The 19,860-nt window shown below is 40.0% G+C and overlaps 1 protein-coding gene and 3 non-coding genes across 4 annotated transcripts in view; 3 read left to right on the top strand and 1 right to left on the bottom strand.

Annotated features, from left to right (window-relative positions):
- LOC119546030 (bone morphogenetic protein receptor type-1B) overlaps positions 1-19,860 on the top strand; it is a 64,151-nt gene that overhangs the window by 22,985 nt on the left and 21,306 nt on the right. Inside the window, exon 2 of the mRNA XM_037852047.1 lies at positions 15,260-15,397. Within this exon, the coding sequence (XP_037707975.1) occupies positions 15,260-15,397 (138 nt within the window). The remainder of the gene's footprint in view (positions 1-15,259; positions 15,398-19,860) is intronic.
- On the top strand, positions 15,650-15,721 carry Trnad-guc. Its single transcript has one exon. It is a non-coding gene; the product is annotated as a tRNA-Asp (tRNA).
- Trnad-guc lies at positions 16,036-16,107 on the top strand. The gene has a single exon. It is a non-coding gene; the product is annotated as a tRNA-Asp (tRNA).
- On the bottom strand, positions 16,472-16,543 carry Trnad-guc. The gene has a single exon. It is a non-coding gene; the product is annotated as a tRNA-Asp (tRNA).

Below are 19,860 nucleotides of genomic sequence, written 5' to 3'. Positions count from 1 at the left end.
TAAAATATGAACTAACTCTGTAGTTAAAAGAAAAAATCTGAAGAAGTTTTTTTTTAACAATAGTCACACAATTAGATTTATCTTTTTGACAATTTGTTAAGCGGATTATGATAATTTTTGTCAACAGCAATGCCAATTTTTTCAACACCCCCTTGACATTTAATTTTTATTTGAAAGCAATAAAGGTTAAAGCTTCGTAAGCTATGCATTTTAAAAAATATGTTAATGAGGTGTCTGGTAGAGCTCCAAATCTTTATTATAAGAGCCAATCTTTATGTGGGTATGAATTTTCCTCACTCCCAGTTCACTGTCACTCGGAGCTGAAGTTTTTGGCATTGCCATTGGAAATGGAAAATTGGCATTGCTTACTTATTCATGCGTCAAAGTTGCGTCTCTGGGGTCTCTGGGATGCCTTGGTTTATGCGTCCATTGTCTGTCTGGCCGAGATCAGAGGAGGCCATAGAAGACCAGAGGACCAGACATCGGGGTAATGAGCTGCGGCTGCTGCATGCTGCATGCTGCATGTGTCTAGCCTTGCGACATGCCACTCATCAATTAGACTTTTCCTCAAAAATCCGCCCGAAAACCGCCCGACTAGTTGGCCCAACTTGCTCTTGGCCTGTCCTCAAGTCTCAAGTCCATTGTGATTGTATTTTTTTTGTTTGTTTTTCGGGGCACAGAGAACATGATGTTCGACACCACAATTTGTGTTGTACTTCGTGTACTCGACATGGGCGAATGGAGTGGGGGGATTTGGGGAGATGGGCGATGGAGTTGGAGGTGGAGGATCTGGGCGGAGGACGTCGCGTCTTTTGCATTGCAAAGTACAAATGGGGAACGACGTTGCAGACGGTGCTGCTGCTGTGCAACGACCCTGAGGAGCCGCCTCCGAATCCAAATGGAGTTGGAATCGCAGCAGCAAAAGCAGCAGCAGCAGCCTCGCATTGTTCAGCTCCTGACTGGACTTGGACTTCGGTCTGGGTTTGGGTTCGGGCTCCTTCTCCGGCAATCAATTGTTGCATCTTGCTCTCGCTCTGCGGCTGCGGCTGCTGTGACTGTGGCAACGAGGCAGACAAACGGCGTCGTCGCCTCGTTTACTACACTGCTAGAAACAAGAGAAACTTTGAATATATGTCACCTACAAGAGACTTGTTGTTCTATGTAGAAGAAGATATGATTGTAGGCTTTTAAGATCGATAAAAAAGGTTTTTATAAGGGACCATTACTATTATGAAAAAAACTCTCGAATAGCCATACTAAAGATTTGAATTTCAAATCTCGAAGAATCTTTTTTCTTAGATTTGAAAAACTAAAATCTCAAATAAAGATTATTCGAGTTTTTGTTTTAAGTCTCAAATAGTATAGAAGTTATTGTTTTATCTCATCATATCTCAAATAATCAATATTTCGCATTGGTTCATAATACTGAGGATTTAAAAAAGTGAGATTTACTTGAAATATGGTCTATATACAAATATGAATGTTTTATTATTACCATTTAAAAACTATTATGGACTTACCTGCATTTGTTTGTAGTTTCCTATTAATACAAAATGTAGTATTAACAACCTTTTTTTCATTTCCTTTTATTTTAGTTACTAATAAAACTTTATTTAAAAAATATATATTTCGTGATTAGCCTTTCTTCCAGTGCATCCTGACCAGGTTGTGTCTCCTTGGTTTCCCAGTTGGCCTGGGTAGGTGATATTGCCTTATCTGATGTGTCATTTCGCTGTGTGCCTTTGCTGCTTCTGTGACTCTTTGCACGCGCATTGCGAGCCTTAATTTTTGGTCAACAGTTTTTTGCTTGTTAGCCAAGTTATGCGGAGGCCGCATACTCTCCTCTTGAGATCTTGAGAGAGAGAGGAGGCCAAGCTGGAAGAAGGCCAGAAAGAACGAAAAACCGTTTACCACATTGCCCAAATAATTGTCGTGTTGCTGGCGGATTCGTCTTTTGCCGCGTTTCACGTTGCCAATTATGAGGCACGCTCCACGCGTTTTTGTTGCCGTTTTGTTTGCCACATCTAAGCGGTTTGGAGGGCACGCCCACATTCTGGCAACGACTCCCACAACCAGTCGCACTCCCAATCGCAAACCCAAACCCACTCCACTCCCACTACTTTGTGGCACCTTTCCACCTCATAGCTGGTCTCCGTGGCCCCGCTGCCATAACCATGTTTTCCTCGGAAAACCCTGGTCGTTTATCAGGCGGCGGGCATCGGGCAAAAAGCTCCTTTTAAAAACCCAAACCCAAACCCGAAACCAAATGCCAATATCCCCAGTCTCGCTGCTCAACTACATTCGTGTTTATCAAAATGAAATGTAATGAAGATCTGCATAATATTTCCTGTTTGTTGGAAAAATGGTGGCAAAGCCTGCCAATTGATCCAAGAACAGCACGATGGTACAGTTGGTCCAATTCCACAGTGGTCTTAAATCTAGAAATTTGAGCACATTTCAAAAATGTTCTTAGAGCATGTCTTAAAGTGATGCATATTAACTATTAATGTTTTATTCGTTGAAAGAGGGTATTTCTGAAAACGTTTATTTTTGATCAATTTTAAAATTGATAAGGAGATGATTTAAGTTCCACCAAACAATTTAAAAATGTGTGTTCTGGGTAATAATCAAAAATTGTACTATTTATTGAATTTATAATCTCTGTTCTGGAAACGAATTAAAATTTTTAATTACTTCTTAATTCCTGGCATTCAGTAATCTCTTTTAAATTTTGCTTTTCCAAAAATACGTATTATTATTAAATTTTTGGGGATTTCTAAATATGAGACATTCTTGGGAATTTGTTATTTTTTTTATTATAATGGATCCATCTAACAGTATATAAAACAGACGAGATGGACTTCCAATTCATCAGTAGACGTCTGTTAGATTCCAGCGATGAAGTGGTTTATTTTCCTGTTGGTTGTACATATTGTTGCTACTTCTCCAACTCCAGAGGTGATAGTAAGTATTACCGACAGAAAGATCCTAAGGAACATCCCTAACCATATGAACGAGGAACACAGTGCCTGTGGCAATTACTTCGAATATGCCTGCGGAAAGTACGCAGAACGGCACATCTACGATTCCTACTCGAACATCCTACAAATGTTGAACAAAAGGGTCTTAGAGGACCTCCGAGAACTAATGGAGGAACTGCGTGTCAGCTCGCGGATGGCGGGCTTCAACGAGTCGAGTTTGGATGCCAAGGTCCTACGCTACTATCAAACTTGCAGGAATGCTCCCTCAGAAACGAGGAGCTTGGAGCATTTTCTGAAGCTGGCTTCTCCTGGCGAAAATTTCACTTGGCCCCTTCTCACTCCCGCTGGAACCAAGTGGCCGAAGGATCAATTTAAGTGGATGGATACCCTGGCGTATTTCCAACGTCTTGGTCTTACCAATGTTTTAATCAACGTGACTGTCATACAGAATTCGGAGCTTAGTGCAGATCCTGTATTGATACTAAGTGTGCCTAGCTTTAAGGATTACTATAAAATGGATTCCCTCAAAGTTCTCAATGAAATGAGGTTTGAGTTTAGGAGGTCGCCACCGCTCTTCAAGCTATACATACTGGAAGTTCTAACAAAAAGTATAGGAAGACAACAACCGAATGAGCCCACTGTGTATTATATGAGCGTAGGACAGATTGAGGCGAGGATAGGTCTCAACTTTCGTAAGTTCATCGAGGCAATAGTTGGGCATCCTATTTCCCCTCAATATCGGGTTTTGGTCAAGAACTTAGAGTACTTCGTGGCCCTTAAGAGGCAGATGGAATCGACCGACGCCGAAGTCCTGGCAACCTACTTAATGACCCGATTCGTCATCTATATAGAGGAAAACTCTCTGACCGGCAGAGACCGTACTAAATGCCTTACTGATTTGATCGACAGCATGAATCTGGCCTGGAACCTTCTCTATAAAGAGCGCTTCCAAAATCCCAAAACGTTAAGGCTAAACATCCAGGAAGTTGAACACATCTTTGAACAATTACGCAGACAGTTACTTTATAAAATCAATCAGAATCGCCTTGGACTTTCTGAAGAACAGAAAAGAGTGGTCATCGAGAAGGTTCGAGATGTTGTTCTTAATATAGGTAATGTTCCCGAGGATCTCGACCATCGGAGTTTCGCCACTCGGTACTTTGAGAACTTGGAGATTTCCTCGGTCGATTTGGACTACGGTCGTGTTCAACTCAAGATTCTGGAGATTTACATAAGAAAAAAAATGGATCAACTGTTACTTCCAGAATCGAGTTCCGAAAAAAATTGGTACATACCTGAAACGATCAGAGATGTTGAGGAACCGACTAGCGCATACTATGTGTTTAACAGTAACTTTATCGTTATACCGTATGCGTTCCTACAGGAACCGTTCTTTATGTATGATAGCCACGATGTGTTCAAGTACAGCTTGATGGGATTTGCGCTAGCCCATGAGTTGATGCACGCTATTGGCAGTGAGATAGTGATGGACATCCACGGAAACTATCAGGAAATAGGTGAGGAAATTCTGTACTCGTCGAAATTCCAGAACGGATTAGATTGCATGAACAGCCCTAAAACGGATTTTATCGAAGAGCGTATGGCCGATATTGAAGGTCTTAGGCTGGCCTTTTCCACGTACTCCTCCCAAAACACTAGAAATCGGAATGACACACACTTGGGCGCTGTTAGCCGGGAACAAATTTTCTTTCTCAACTTGGCGCAGTTTTTCTGCTCTAAAAGAAGTTCCGGCCAATTATTGGATCACGACGCCCACCCACTGCGATTGCTACAGATTGTTAATAATAACGATAACTTTGATAAGGCTTTTGGATGTCAACGGAAAAGCGAAAGCTGCCAAATTTGGTGAACTGATTAAATATGAAACATTGTTATTTATTTATATTCTAAGCTAGTAAACAAAAAAATAAAACAACAAATACAATTTTCCATTTATGGCAACTTCACAAGCTATGTTCTTATTCTTCCTTCTAAATTCTTAGCATCATAGTTGAGATTCCGCCTATTTTTGATTCAGCAATGACAATGACCAGCAGTTTTCCAGTTTCCGCATCGAATGCAAATTAGTCAGAGCCAGAGTTATTGCCACGGTTCCTTTAAAAACCACGTGTGGCAGTCATAAAACATTTTGATCACAACAAGCGAGTTCAAATTTTAAATTTCGGTGAGGCTGTGGTTTCGAACAATAGTAAGCCAACCAGAAAAAAGCACTTCGTTGTCTAATCAAACGAAATCGAATCGAATCGAGAGTCGGCGATCGATCTTGTTCTACTTTTTGGGTCCAACCTTTTGTGCTTATATTTTCCTTGATTTCTTTGGGGTTTTTTTCGGTGGTTTCGGCGCATTCCTCGAGGCCATTGGCTGCGATGGTAAAAGTCATGCCCATTGTTCGGTTTGCTCCAACAATTAACATTTTCGGCTTGAAAGATCGCGTGGGAGGCGCGTTGAGTAGATATATTTATTGATTTAGCTTTGCTATTAACAAATTTGTGGGCTAATTAAGAATATGTCATTCCACTGAATTAGCATTTGATGCGAATTTTAAGCGTTGGCGTAGGAGGAGTCTGGTGTGGAATAACATTCACACAACATTTGTTCACAAAATATTTATTGTCCGGCCTTTTAACGATCATTATTCTCGAATGTCTCTGGCTGGCAGAGCTTCTGGTAATTTATGTAGATGCTTTTTGAAGCTGACAATATCTAATTTAACCAGTGTCTGCTACTTTAAATGCATGTTTTTTAATTTACGAAGAGGAATTTGACTTTATTTATGAAATTTATTCAATATTCAAGGCATAAATAATATTGGAACAGGCTAGTTGAAATGAATATTGAGTTCTTATAATAGGAAAATTAAAATATCAGGTAACGCCAAACTATACAAATGTATTTGCTTATTTCTGGGATTGGAAAAGAATAGGTATTTCTCGTATAAACTATTTTTAATTCCTTGCTGATCATATAGATTTTCGGTTTTCGTAAGATTTAGGTTTAGTCACATGCGGATTATTTCGGAACTTAGAAGATCTTAAGATCTTTAAAAAGCTCTCGTGCAGCTGTCGGCGAATGTTCGCTTCTGCCTTTTTGGCCCTTGACTGGCAGACGTTCTTTGAAAGTGATACTACTCACACACTGGCAGGTACACACAGATACCAACCCATACGAACTCAAATTTTGGTGGGGACGCTTCAAACACTTGAATGTGTCAGCCTTTAACACTTTTACAATTTGATTTGCGTTGTCTGTTTCCAACTGCGGCTGTCGTCTCGTCCTCAACCGCCACAACCACTCTTTCCACTCATTTTGGACATTCGTTCGAAGGTTCCCCAAATACGAACAGCATAAATATATGTAGATACAGACACTTGAGGAAACTAAAGAATACTAAAAAAGCATAAACTGCCCGACCCTTTGCAGAGATCCCTGCTTTTATTTCGGTGTTTGCCATGCCAGAGGAGCACTTCATATATGAAGACCCTTTTCACTGGTCGCCAGAGATCCGTCGACTCTTCGAGATTGAGATCGTCGCTGTCTTTCTTTATCATTGGGCATCGGCATCTCTATCTGTAGCTCCAATGTCAGTTGTATTTCTGGGTTTGTCGCTGGCTTTTTGTGATTATGATGGAGATGAGAGCGTGATAAAAGTTCCTAGGGACCAGGGTTCTTTCAAGGGAATTGTACCAAGAAAGATCTAACCTATTTGAATTAAAGTTTTACTTTTAGTAATAATTAATTACAATTTATAAGCTATTTCAAAATTGTCTTTCGTCTAAGTACTGTAACAAGTTTAGCCCTATGCGTTCTTTATATATATTGTATACACAGCCTTAATAATCTTAATTTCATATTACTGAGCTCATTCCATAAAAATAATTATTTGAGTAATTTCTTCTGAACTAGAATAAATTAATTTAATAGAACACCGTTTCCTGTCGGTTATCACGACTCACGCTCATCACTTGTGGCATACCTTATCGCACACACTTTCTGCTTTTGGGCTCCTGGCCCTGCGGAGATGATTCATGTTCCACCAAACAATTCAAAAATGTGTGTTCTGGGTAATAATCAAAAATTGTGCTTATCATTGAATTTATAATCTCTGTTCTGGAAACTAATTAAAATGTTTAACTACTTCTTAATTCCTGGCATTCAGTAATCTGTTTTAAATTGTGCTTTTCTAAAAATATGTATAAAATTAAATTTTCGGGGATTTCTAAATATGAGGCATTCTTGGGAATTTTGTACTTTTTGTATTATAATAGTTCCCATCTCACAGTATATAAAACAGACGAGATGGACTTCCTATTCATCAGTAGACGTCCGTTAGATTCCAGCGATGAAGTGGTTTATTTTCCTGTTGGTTGTACATATTGTTGCTACTTCTCCAACTCCAGAGGTGATGGAAAGTATTACCGACAGAAAGATCCTAAGGAACATCCCTAACCATATGAACGAGGAATACAGTGCCTGTGGCAATTACTTCGAATATGCCTGCGGAAAGTACGCAGAACGGCACATCAACGAATCCTACTCGAACGACCGACAAATGTTGAAAGAAAGGGTCTTAGAGGACCTCCGAGAACTAATGGAGGAACTGCGTGTCAGCTCGCGGATGGCGGGCTTCAACGAGTCGAGTTTGGATGCCAAGGTCCTACGCTACTATCAAACTTGCAGGAATGCTCCCTCAGAAACGAGGAGCTTGGAGCATTTTCTGAAGCTGGCTTCTCCTGGCGAAAATTTCACTTGGCCCCTTCTCACTCCCGCTGGAACCAAGTGGCCGAAGGATCAATTTAAGTGGATGGATACCCTGGCGTATTTCCAACGTCTTGGTCTGACCAATGTTTTATTCAAAGTGACTGTCATACAGAATTCGGAGCTTAGTGCAGATCCTGTATTGAAACTAAGTGCGCATAGCTTTAAGGATTACTATAAAATGGATTCTCTCAAAGTTCTCAATGAAATGAGGTTTGAGTTTAGGAGGTCGCCACCGCTCAACAAGCTATACATACTGGAAAATCGAATAGAAAGTATAGGAAGACAACAACCGAATGAGCCCACTGTGTATTATATGAGCATAGAACAGATTGAGGCGAGTGTAGGTCTCAACTTTCGTAAGTTCATCGAGGCAATAGTTGGGCATCCTATTTCCCCTCAATATCGGGTTTTGGTCAAGAACTTAGAGTACTTCGTGGCCCTTAAGAGGCAGATGGAATCGACCGACGCCGAAGTCCTTGCAACCTACTTAATGACCCGATTCGTCATCTATATAGAGCAAAATTATCTGACCGGCAGAGACCGTACTAAATGCCTTACTGATTTGATCGGCAGCATGCATCTGGCCTGGAGCCTCCTCTATAAAGAGCGCTTCCAAAATCCCGAAACGTTAAGGCTAAACATCCAGGAAGTTGAACACATCTTTGAACAATTACGCAGACAGTTACTTTATAAAATCAATCAGAATCGCCTTGGACTTTCTGAAGAACAGAAAAGAGTGGTCATCGAGAAGGTTCGAGATGTTGTTCTTAATATAGGTAATGTTCCCGAGGATCTCGACCATCGGAGTTTCGCCACTCGGTACTTTGAGAACTTGGAGATTTCCTCGGTCGATTTGGACTACGGTCGTGTTCAACTCAAGATTCTGGAGATTCACATGCGAAACAGTTTGGATCAAATGTTGCTTCCAGGTTCGAGTTCCAAAAAAAATTGGTTCATACCTGTACCGATGAGTAATGTTGAGGATCCGACTAGCGCATACTATATGATGAACAGTAACTTTATCGTTATACCGTATGCGTTCTTACAGGAACCGTTCTTTATGTATGATAGCCACGATGTGTTCAAGTACAGCCTGATGGGATTTGCGCTAGCCCATGAGTTGATGCACGCTATTGGCAGTGAGGAAATTCTGAACTCGTCGAAATTCCAGAACGGATTAGATTGCATGAACCGCCCCAAAACGGATTTTATCGAAGAGCGTATGGCCGATATTGAAGGTCTTAGGCTGGCCTTTTCCACGTACTCCTCCCAAAACACTAGAAATCGGAATGACATACACTTGGGCGCGTTTAGCCAGGAACAAATTTTCTTTCTCAACTTGGCGCAGTTTTTCTGCTCTAAAAGAAGTTCCGGCCAATTATTGGATCACGACGCCCACCCACTGCGATTGCTACAGATTGTTAATAATAACGATAACTTTGATAAGGCTTTTGGATGTCAACGGAAAAGCGAAAGCTGCCAAATTTGGTGAACTGATTAAATAAGAAACATTGTTATTTACTTAAATTCTAAGCTAGTAAACAAAAAAATAAAACAACAAATACAATTTTCCATTTATGGTAACTTTACAAGCTATGTTCTTATTTTTCCTTCTAAATTCTTAGCATCATAGCAGAGATTGCGACTATTTTTGATTCAGCAATGACAATGACCAGCAGTTTTCCAGTTTCCGCATCGAATGCAAATTAGTCAGAGCCAGAGTTATTGCCACGGTTCCTTTAAAAACCACGTGTGGCAGTCATAAAACATTTTGATCACAACAAGCGAATTTCATAATGAGTAATTTCTTCTGAACTAAGATATCTGTCAGATATCACGACTCACGCTCATCACTTGTGGCATACCTTATCGCACATACTTTCTGCTTTTGGGCTCCTGGCTCTGCGGTTTTCTTGGTCGCTGCTGAAATTGTAGACAATACATTTATCCGAAATGCGCCTCTTCACACTTTGGCATTTATCAGTCCCTCTCGTCGGCCCGTATTGAATTACATGCCAACGTGGCTGCTGACATATCATCATCATCAAGTGAGCGGCCGAGCGAGCATCCGTCTTCCCATCCATCCAATCCGTCTCCTCATCCCCATAAGAATACCCATACCCATCCCCTTCAGAATCCCCACTCCTAAGTCATCCAACGAAATTGCCGTCTCAGCGCGGCTGCATCAATTTCAGCGCTTTCGGGTGACATTATTCAATTTAAGTGCTTTCTATAGAATCTTCTCATAATGAGCATCATGATCATGAGGTTGCCCCCAGCCGAAACAGGAAATCTTCAATTGCGAGTGGAGAATTCTTTTTCGCTGGTCTACGGAATCGTTCGCCGACTCTAGGTCTTTGAAATCGAGATCTGCGCAAAACTCTGCGAACGTCATAGGCTGAAAAAAAAGGAATATATATATATATATTTATGTGGGACCACCCAAAATGCTGTCATTCGGAAAAGCTGAAATCATAAAGAGCCAGAAATTATGCGGCTGCCTTTTTCAATTACAAATCAAACGTCAGTCAAAAGTTGAAGACTGTGCTGCGTTTTTGGCTTCAGCCAGTAAGAAAAATATTTGGAAAATACATGCGTGCACATTTGATTATATAAATAATCATCATAAATGCATGACTGCGTCTATAGATTCCTATAGGAACTCTGTGGGGCCAGCGAGTTGCACATTTGGCTGAAATAGCAAATAAACATCGAGGCATGAAGCCATAAATAATAACAAAAGAGGCCAGTTAACTGCAGTGCCGATATTCAAAAGCAATGATATATGATCGTTTTTGAAAAAGTTCGCCAAGTAAATATTTTTAGTGAATGCTTTTCATACTTTACAATCAATTAAAATTCTATAAACATGGAAACTGGGTTAGGAACATTTCCGAATTCTTTCTTGAAATAAGCATTAGACAGACCAAATTTTTATATCAGACCCAAAAGGTCAATAAATTTAGACTTTTCTTGTCTCTCATCAAGACCATTTGGAAAAAATAATACAAATATGGTTATCCATCAAACAATCACTTGCCAGCTTCATTAGCGCAATATCCTAGAAACCTGAAATGAGTTAAGTTATTTCTGAAAACAAAAACTTTCGTAGGGATTCCTGAGGTGCCATGGAATATGGTGTTGCTGCAGACAAATTGATGTGATTCCAGCAATTTGTGGCTATTCTTTGCCGGCGAGATCATTATGCTGCATTTATGCCCAAATTGAAGTGAAGATCTCCACTTTCAGCCAACACCTGGGGGCCACAAAGCGGGCCCATTGACAGTGCTATTATACGATGAGTTTTCATTTCTCATCTGGGATCTGGGATCTTGGATCGGATCGGTTCTGGTCTGCCTGATCTGATATGGCCCCAAAGAAAATTAAAGCTGCATTGTATGATGCGCGTTTGAGGAGCAAAGCAAAACGAAACGATATGATTAAGCAGAAAATAGTGCACTGGGAAAAATAGTTAAGTAAGAAAAAACAAAAGATATCTTTAAAGAACATTAAAATAGTTTCCACCACTGGTCCCGTTTAAAAAATATTTGTTGTGTAACAATTAGAAATATTGAAATCTTTGAGTAATCAAAAATGTTTCTGGATTTAAGATTGATGATATTGCATATAATATGATACATCTTACCAAAATATTTCGATACTATCCAGTTCTTTTTATATAATTTAAACTTTAAACTCCATAAACAGATGGTCAAAAATGGATTTTTCGGAGTGTGGAAAAGATGAGGCCCAGCTGCAATCAGCGGGCCAACTTGTTGTAAACAAATTGAAGTGGCACTCAGTGATCCCCTGGTTCTGCGCTCTTCCTCTTGCCTTGGCCATTACCGATTGCACTCGGGTTCAACTCTACCCTTACCCATTCCACACCCATTCCCCTGGGATTGGGATCGGATTGTATGGGATTGTATGGGATGGTATGGTATGGAGACGTGCCTTCATTAGGCCATGCAGAGCGCGTAGGCAGAATGTGTAAACACACAGCGATTTCCATTCCGAATGCGTCTCGTGTGCTATGCGTAATTTTAATTGATTTCATTTACGCATTTTTGACTAATGTTCACACGCCGCTGCATCGGACTGGCGGGGGGTGCAGCTCATTTAGCATGGACTCGGCGCGTTGATGGACAGAATCCAACTCCAAATGGCTGCATCGGGAATTTATTTTTGGCCCTGTCGTCCCACTTTCGCATCTACAGTTCCCCCTGCCTGCCTGGCTTCCCCCGAAAAAACTAAAATCTGTAACATAAATTTCACTTTGATCTATTTTTGAGTGGCCAATGCAACTTTGCTAAATTCTGTTCAGCAGAAAGCATATTTTAATTTTTTAATTGCTACTAGAGTGCGGGCGCACTCTGTGGCGACGACCCAGTTTCGAAAGTCTTTGCTGGCCAAATTCTCTAATGGGCTAGGGGATTTTTTATGGTTGGTGGAGGGGAGATCACTAATTTTGAGACAGATTTTTTTATGTTTCACAATTTACAATTTTACTATAATTAATGTCTGCGATACAAGCTATTTTCATTCATTCATATGTGTACAATGTACATATACATTTTTAAGGCTCCGTAAATAGAGTTTGAATTTAGGGCGAATGAATAGTCTTTGCACAATCACCCCCACTTGGCTAATTACTCAAGTCTGCAATCGAAACTCCTCCATCACAACACTTTTGATTTCACCATTATGATAGCTTTGGGGTTTTCTTCCCAGTTCTGCCATCAATCTCGAAGTTGACATCCCAACCATGAGCGATTTGGTAAAAAAAAACTAAAACGTGTGACTTACCTAACGACAAACTGAAAGTAAACCTCCAACTTGCCGGGGCCATCAATCAATCAGTCACTTAATATGAATATGAAAATATGAACCCGAACCCACACATTCATTGTGGGTTTATCTGGCGAACATTCGCCTGCCTGCCATTCATTATTCATTGTGTGTTTTTCCTCTCGCCAGCCAAGTTTTCTTATCTAAGGCAACAATGTTGGCCATGTTTTTGTTTGGGCTACCATAACTGCAACTCGAGAGGCGATTTTGCAGGCCGTTTTTGCGGCAAATGTACCACTTGAAATGTTTATAGAAAAATAGCAAACAGCTAAGCAAAGTTCATTGAGCGACCGAACCCCTGGAAAGCCCAGTTACCCAGACCCAGACCACACCCAATTGATTTTCTCTCACTGACCATCTAAAAAAAGAGTTTATGACACTGAAAAATTTAAATAATTAAAAAAAACTTTACATAAGGAACAATTTTGGTTGATTCACTTTAGTTTTTATAGGTCTTATAAACGTTAGTTTAACTATTTGCTATATATTACCAAACAAAATGCGGAATATGGTCACACTTATTTCAGTTCTTTTATACTGATTACAATAACATATGTACATATTTAAAATAGTATTCTTAATAAACTGTTTTTAAAAATATTTAAAAGAGAATCCAATAATCCAGCTAATGGCTATATTTAAAATATTTCTTACTATGTTTACTAATTCGTACTCCTATTTTGGCATAGTGTCATAAGGGCTTAACAGATTCGCCGATTGGCTGGCAGTCATTCAATTCATTTGCAATGCAGTCGGCATTTGCTTTTATTTCTACGTAATTGCGAATCTTTTGAAGCGATGCGAACTATATCATCATAGTACATATCGTCCTACCCGTATGCATATTGATTGATAGCCAATTTGCACGTGCTCCAATTTGTGGCCGGGGTTTGGTTATTGTCGCCATGTTCTGCCCATACGAAATCAGTTGCCAGCACCTTACCTTTTCCCCTAACCCATTTGGTTCTTTGGCTGCACCCACATGGATTGTCACGTTTATGTTTTGTTTTTTGTTTTGGTTGTTGCGGTTCTTGGAAATGTGTCGAACACAAGAGCCGCAAGTTTTCCACCCAGCAATTTGCAATCTTTGATAGATGGCTTGTGTAACTGCCAAAGAGTGTAAGGCACAACACTAAAGTGGCGAAAATATTAGACGCGTCGGGGGAATTACGTAGTTTGGTCTGCGAAATGGAGTCGACAAGTGCAAGGCACTCAATCAATTAGCGATAGTCAAGCCACATGGGTCGTGTTTGGGATTTATCAGTGTTTCGGTTCGTGGTTGCACTGAAAATTATTCCAAAACCAATATGGGTCTTAACGGCATTACCATAGATACATTACCATATTTGGATCAATCATTGGGGAGTAATTTTAAGCTGAAGAATTAGTTATATTTGTTATCTATTACCATTACCATTAAGATCAATCATTAGTGAGTTTTTTTAAGCTTTAAAATTAGTTATATTGCTTATAAATAAAACTATAAGGGAGGGGCTTATTAAGTTTTTTCCATTTACTTAAACATTCAGATGACTTCTTACTTTTTAATTCCAAACGGAATAAGGTGTTTTTAATAAGTACCATTACTAACGAATCTATTCATGTTACACTTAATTTTTATTGAGTTCCATTAATTTACGGTTTTTCTGTGGTTGTAATTAAGATAATCCCCTGCTTGCTTTCGGAATTTCCCGATGACTTCCATCAATGGCAGCTTTTTATCGGACCATAATTCATCGTATCGCGTTTTGACAGATTCGGAATGAAATCGCCATCGCGACTTTCCTCGCCCACCCAACACGAGCGTGCCATTTCAATTGGCCGTCGAGTGGCACACATATATTTTTCCTGCTCTCGAAATGAGACGCATCATAAATAATAACTAATGTTTTGATAAGCCCCCTATGAGCGGGAACCACTTTTTGTTTATCAAATTACGTATGCAGTTTGCTCATTAATTTTGGCACAACGAGAGGGGAGAAAAATCACCTCTAGAGGCATGCCCCCATCCGCTGAGCTAGCGTCTGAGACACTTCCGCTGATCTCCTCTGAAAGTTGCCCAGTGGGGTTTTAGCACCTCTCCTTATAGACAGGGGGATCTCTCTCGGGGGTTTCAAGTCAGGGTTTCGCGTGGGCTTTGCAAGAAGTCAACGTCATCCTCAGAAGACTGTGGCGTGCAGACGACAGAACTAGACGTAATCTCGGCGAGCTGTCAAACAGTATCTTAAAGATGCCTCTTCTCTTGACTACTTGGCAACTGGTTTTGTATGCCGTCTGCCAAGGCTCTAAATTCTGCGGCCTTTTGACCAAGTTTATGACACACGTTTAGCAATCCACTTGGCCCACGCTCATCCGCTTTGCGGGCAGGAAGAGAGTTGTCCATTATCCCCTTTATTTTTTATTTACTCGTACCCCTCGGTTTCTTCTGCCTCTCTGTATTTCTATTTTCAATTAAGATCTCGTATTTCAGGCGCCCGACAAACGCGCAATTGTTGTTGTTAAATTATTAATTGACATTTGCCTGGCGCCACAGAAGAGCAACTGAAGTGCCAAGACTGCCACCCGCTCTCCCTTTTTTTGTTTACAAATTAGTTACACAGTTTTTCAATTTACTTATATATCGTATTGCCTGTTTTCTCTTTGCCTTGTAGGTGAATTAAATGCGAATGTTCACCCAGATGTCGAAGCTATAGCCGCCGCGGCTTTGAGCGGCATGGAAATGGAATCTGTACCAGGATTAGAGGGATTTGACGACGCCGACAACGAGAAGAGCAAAGCCATGGAAAATGGTAAGTCTGGAAAAAGTGTAGACTTTGTTAAAAAATGGTCTAGAATCACTTTATATGACGTTTCTATGAGAGAAATAAAATAATGTTCATTTTCCGCATATGAAAAACCAACACATTTGTTTATCAGGTATCATAACATCATCTCATACACATTCAAGATTAGGTAGTCCAAAAATAACAAAAGATCGCAGAACACTGTTATAAAGATGACCAGCAAAGCCATATTTTGTGTTTGGCGAGCGTAGTTCAACATCCTCGATAGTATAGTGGTTAGTATCCCCGCCTGTCACGCGGGAGACCGGGGTTCAATTCCCCGTCGGGGAGAGATGTGAAATCATTTTTTTTTATAAATTACTTTCTTTTTCTAATGGCTTTTATAACTGTGGTAAGGTAAACGTATAAATATTTTAGCGTAGGCATCACAGTTTTTTAATTAAGAAAGCCGCGTCAAACAATTAAGTTAATACATCTTAATGCATTGGAATTAACTTGGAATACATATATGCCTTGGCTATTATTTTAAACTTTTTCATAAGCAATATAAAAATTGAGGAAAGTCCTAAAATAAGATTAGAACACTTTTACAAAGATCACAGTCCACACAGTCATATTTTGAATTTGACCAGCTTAGGTCAACATCCTCGATAGTATAGTGGTTAGTATCCCCGCCTGTCACGCGGGAGACCGGGGTTCAATTCCCCGTCGGGGAGAGATGTGAAAAGCATTTTTTTTTATTAGATTTATTTTATTATATTATATTTGTTTTATTAAACTAAACTAACTTAACTGGATTAACCAAACGTATTCAATATTTTAACGCAAGCATTATATTCGGATAACTAAATATCTTTTTTAAACAGAAGGATACAGCATCCAATATTGAGACATTTCTAATGTTTTCAAATTTATTTTATTGAATTAGCTAACCAATCACCAGCAAAGACGTCGTTGCGCCTTCAATTACTACAATCAATATTTTAGACGAACAAACTCTTATGAATGAAAGCGACATAAGCGGAATAAAGCCAGAACAAATACAAAATTATTTGAAAAAAAAAAAATGTTTTACAACATCTCCCCGACGGGGAATTGAACCCCGGTCTCCCGCGTGACAGGCGGGGATACTAACCACTATACTATCGAGGACGGTGAGCGACGCTCGCCAAATGACGCATACGATTTTCGTTAGATTCCAATTTGATTTTGTTTGGTTCTGTTTGTGGAAGACCTTCCCTTTAGTTTTCCGATTGCAATAAAGTTTTGTTCCAAAACTTATTTATAGAGCCGATGGGCTGCAGTCACCCTCTAAAGGTGTTAATAAGGGGGAATACTTAATGCGTTTACAAAGTATGTTTGACGTGGCAGAGGAGTATCTGTGTGCTTCTTAACCCGGTGTGCATGTGTGAGTGGGTAGATTTATGCCCAGCACTGCGTGTAATTATAATTTATCGCTGTTGAAATTCCATAAAACTTTAACACCTCACCTTGGAACCGTGAAGTGCAGCAGAGAGGAGTAAAAAAGAACCGAAGCGAGCCTGAGATAGAATCGAAAATGAGTTGGTGTCTGGTTAATGGCACTTTAGTTTTTGATGAAGAGGAGATTATGTGGTGGTGTTAATGAAGGCTGCCAGGCTGATCTGCTTTTCGGCTTTTCGTGTGTGTGTATCTATCAGATTTTAATTCATTGCAAAAGTGTGCAAGAATGGAACGAATTCCGAGCATTTTTCCACATGTTGCTGACAACATGAAATGTCTTTGGTTTATTTTTACACACACCCAACAACACGGGCACACACAATAAAGTGTCGCCCACGTTGACACAAATTTCTGGTACAATACGAAAATTTCCATGCTGCAGAGATACAGATACAACACAGACTGGTATATCCATGAGATGCCTGGACAGTGCTACCGGCCAAAAGAAAGAAACAAGAAAGGGACTGAGAACAATCGGGTAGCATGGTCTGACTTTGATTTAGGGCCCAGCCACACTCCAAGTGACATCTTGGACCTTTCCCGAGACCTTTGCATTTTGCCTGATTTCTGGTGATTTCGTTGATTGGGAGCCTGTTGCGCACATCTGTTGGCCATGTTGCAGTGACCCGAGGGTTTCCACTCTCCATCATTGTGTATCTAATGCTCAGTTCTAACAATAATCCCAAAGATACAGTCAGATTCGTTACAGATACAGATACATTCGGCCCGCCAGTTTGTCTGGCCTTTTCCCTGGGAGTGTCGGGCCCCGTTTTGTGTTTATTGTATAGATCGAATAGTGTTTCCCCGTCCACCTCCACTTTTTCACACGAAATACTCAAAAATCCAACATGGCTTTTCCATTGTATAGAGTCCAAAATAAATATGTATGTATGGGCCAGAATCAACCTTTAGCCCCCGCATTTTCCACTCAAACGTTAGGGCAAACAAATTATAGAGTACAGTGCAGTGCTAATGGAACGAACAAATCCAAGTCTCGACCAAAGGCTTTTTAGCACAGGTGCTAATTGGGCAATGCAGCAAATCCTCGCGTTCCCTATTGCGCAAATTAACACGGATCGCTCAGATATTTTGCGCTAGAGAAACTTTTGGAATTCTGACTCTAATCAATTGCGATCCACAAAGTCATGGACTCTGCACATTCCACTTTACTTCAAACTGTCAATTTCTCAAGCGTGGCGGACCAGTGAAAAGATAATGATTTTAAAGTAGGCGTAGCTTTGTGGAATTTAAGAATCAGCAAGTTGTACAGTAAGCCTGAAAATTGCAATAATATTAAGCAATGTATTTAATGTATAAAAATATAATCATTCGTTATTATTTACTACATATTTTTTCACGAAAATCGGAAATTCCTGGGAGGTTATCAAGTGGTTTTGCTTTAATTCGGAGGAACCTGCTTCTTTAAGAATCATTTACTCAAGTTCTTGGGATCCATAAAATGTTTTTTGGTTCTAAAATTTCTGGAAACAATGCTTATTTACTTTGTAGCTGATGTGTGCTTATACTTAGATTTTTATTTTTCCAAATCTTATCTCTTAAGCAGAAAATAAAGCAATATAGCGTTTATTTATATTAGACAACAATTATCTTGATACGTATTTTACCCAAAATATAAGTCTATAAAAAGATATATTAAACTCTGTTAATTCCTCTGACGAATTAAATATAAATGGTATGCTGCTACCCATTAAACTCAATTGATGGCATCCCCAGATCCAACTTGATTTCTTGGCTCCTCTTGAAAGGGGTACACGAACAGTTGCCCTCTGGCCATTTGGATCCAGTCCCTTTGGAAGTCTCCTTCTCTTTTCCTCCTTATATGTGCCCCATCTCCCTTCCACCGATTCTCTGTCTCTGGAGCAGCCTCTCAGCGTCTGGCTGTGCACCGCATGACTCCTACACTTGAGAAATCACACCTCGGAGGCAGCAGCAGCAGCCCAGCCTCATCCGCAATCCGGGCATTTAGGGAGCTGTAGATGGAGCTGGAGCTGGGGGCATCATCCAGAGATTTTGACTAGACAAAAGCAGAGCAGACCCCGAACCAGATCGAAATGAATTATGGCCGCGGGCGTGATAATAAACGAAAGATCACCACTGGGTTTCGAGTGGAAATGCACGAAGAGAAATTTTAATTTACAGATAATAAATTTATGTAAAAGCGAGAAAGAGATCTTACAATCGAGGAACTTATTTTAAAACTCACAAAATATTGATAATACATTTTTAAAAGAAATAAAAGATACTGATATGAAATTGATTTTTTATAAAGAAAGCCTGGTATGGTAAATACAAATACTGAAAAATACAATCATCGTGAATATTTTCGCTAAAATTATCAGGTTTTTTTAAGTGACAAGTTTTTAAAAATGGTTAAGCTTGGAAACAGACAGAGGTGGATGCTAAAGTTCGGGGGCATTGATTCTGCCGGGTGTTATCGCGTTCCATAAATGAGCAAGTTATGCACGGATCACAGAGGTCGTCTGGTGGTTCAAATGCATTTTTAATGCCAGGAGTTACCTGAAGAAAGCCGAAGTGCTAAGCGCTGCTGATTTTTACAGGTAGAAGAATGGAAACCTCAGAGTCTAGGCCATAATTAGCCGCGGACTACTGTGTGGCTAATGAGTCCGCAGAGGCTGGAAAACTGATATTGCGGCGATGCAATTGGTATCTTTGTATCTCGTGGATGTATCTAATGGATGCGCTCGGGAGAACAGGAGGCGGTGTGCTATTAGTTGGCAATGGTGTTGCTGTTAATCACACGTTTGCCCGCTAACAAATTCGACCAAAACTGTTATTATTTCCGAGCTCATATGTATGCATGCATGCAAAAGGGCCCTGCAATTATGCAGGCGATTCCGATTCTCCCGATATTTCCCCCTATATGTACTCCCCATCTAGATATGTCAGTTATAATAAGCAGCTAAAGAAATACGAGCACGAACAACAACAACAACGATGCTAACTCA

Source organism: Drosophila subpulchrella, chromosome 2L (assembly GCF_014743375.2).
Source record: "Drosophila subpulchrella strain 33 F10 #4 breed RU33 chromosome 2L, RU_Dsub_v1.1 Primary Assembly, whole genome shotgun sequence".
NCBI classification, from domain to species: domain Eukaryota; kingdom Metazoa; phylum Arthropoda; class Insecta; order Diptera; family Drosophilidae; genus Drosophila; species Drosophila subpulchrella.
This window is presented reverse-complemented; position numbering and strand designations above follow the sequence as displayed.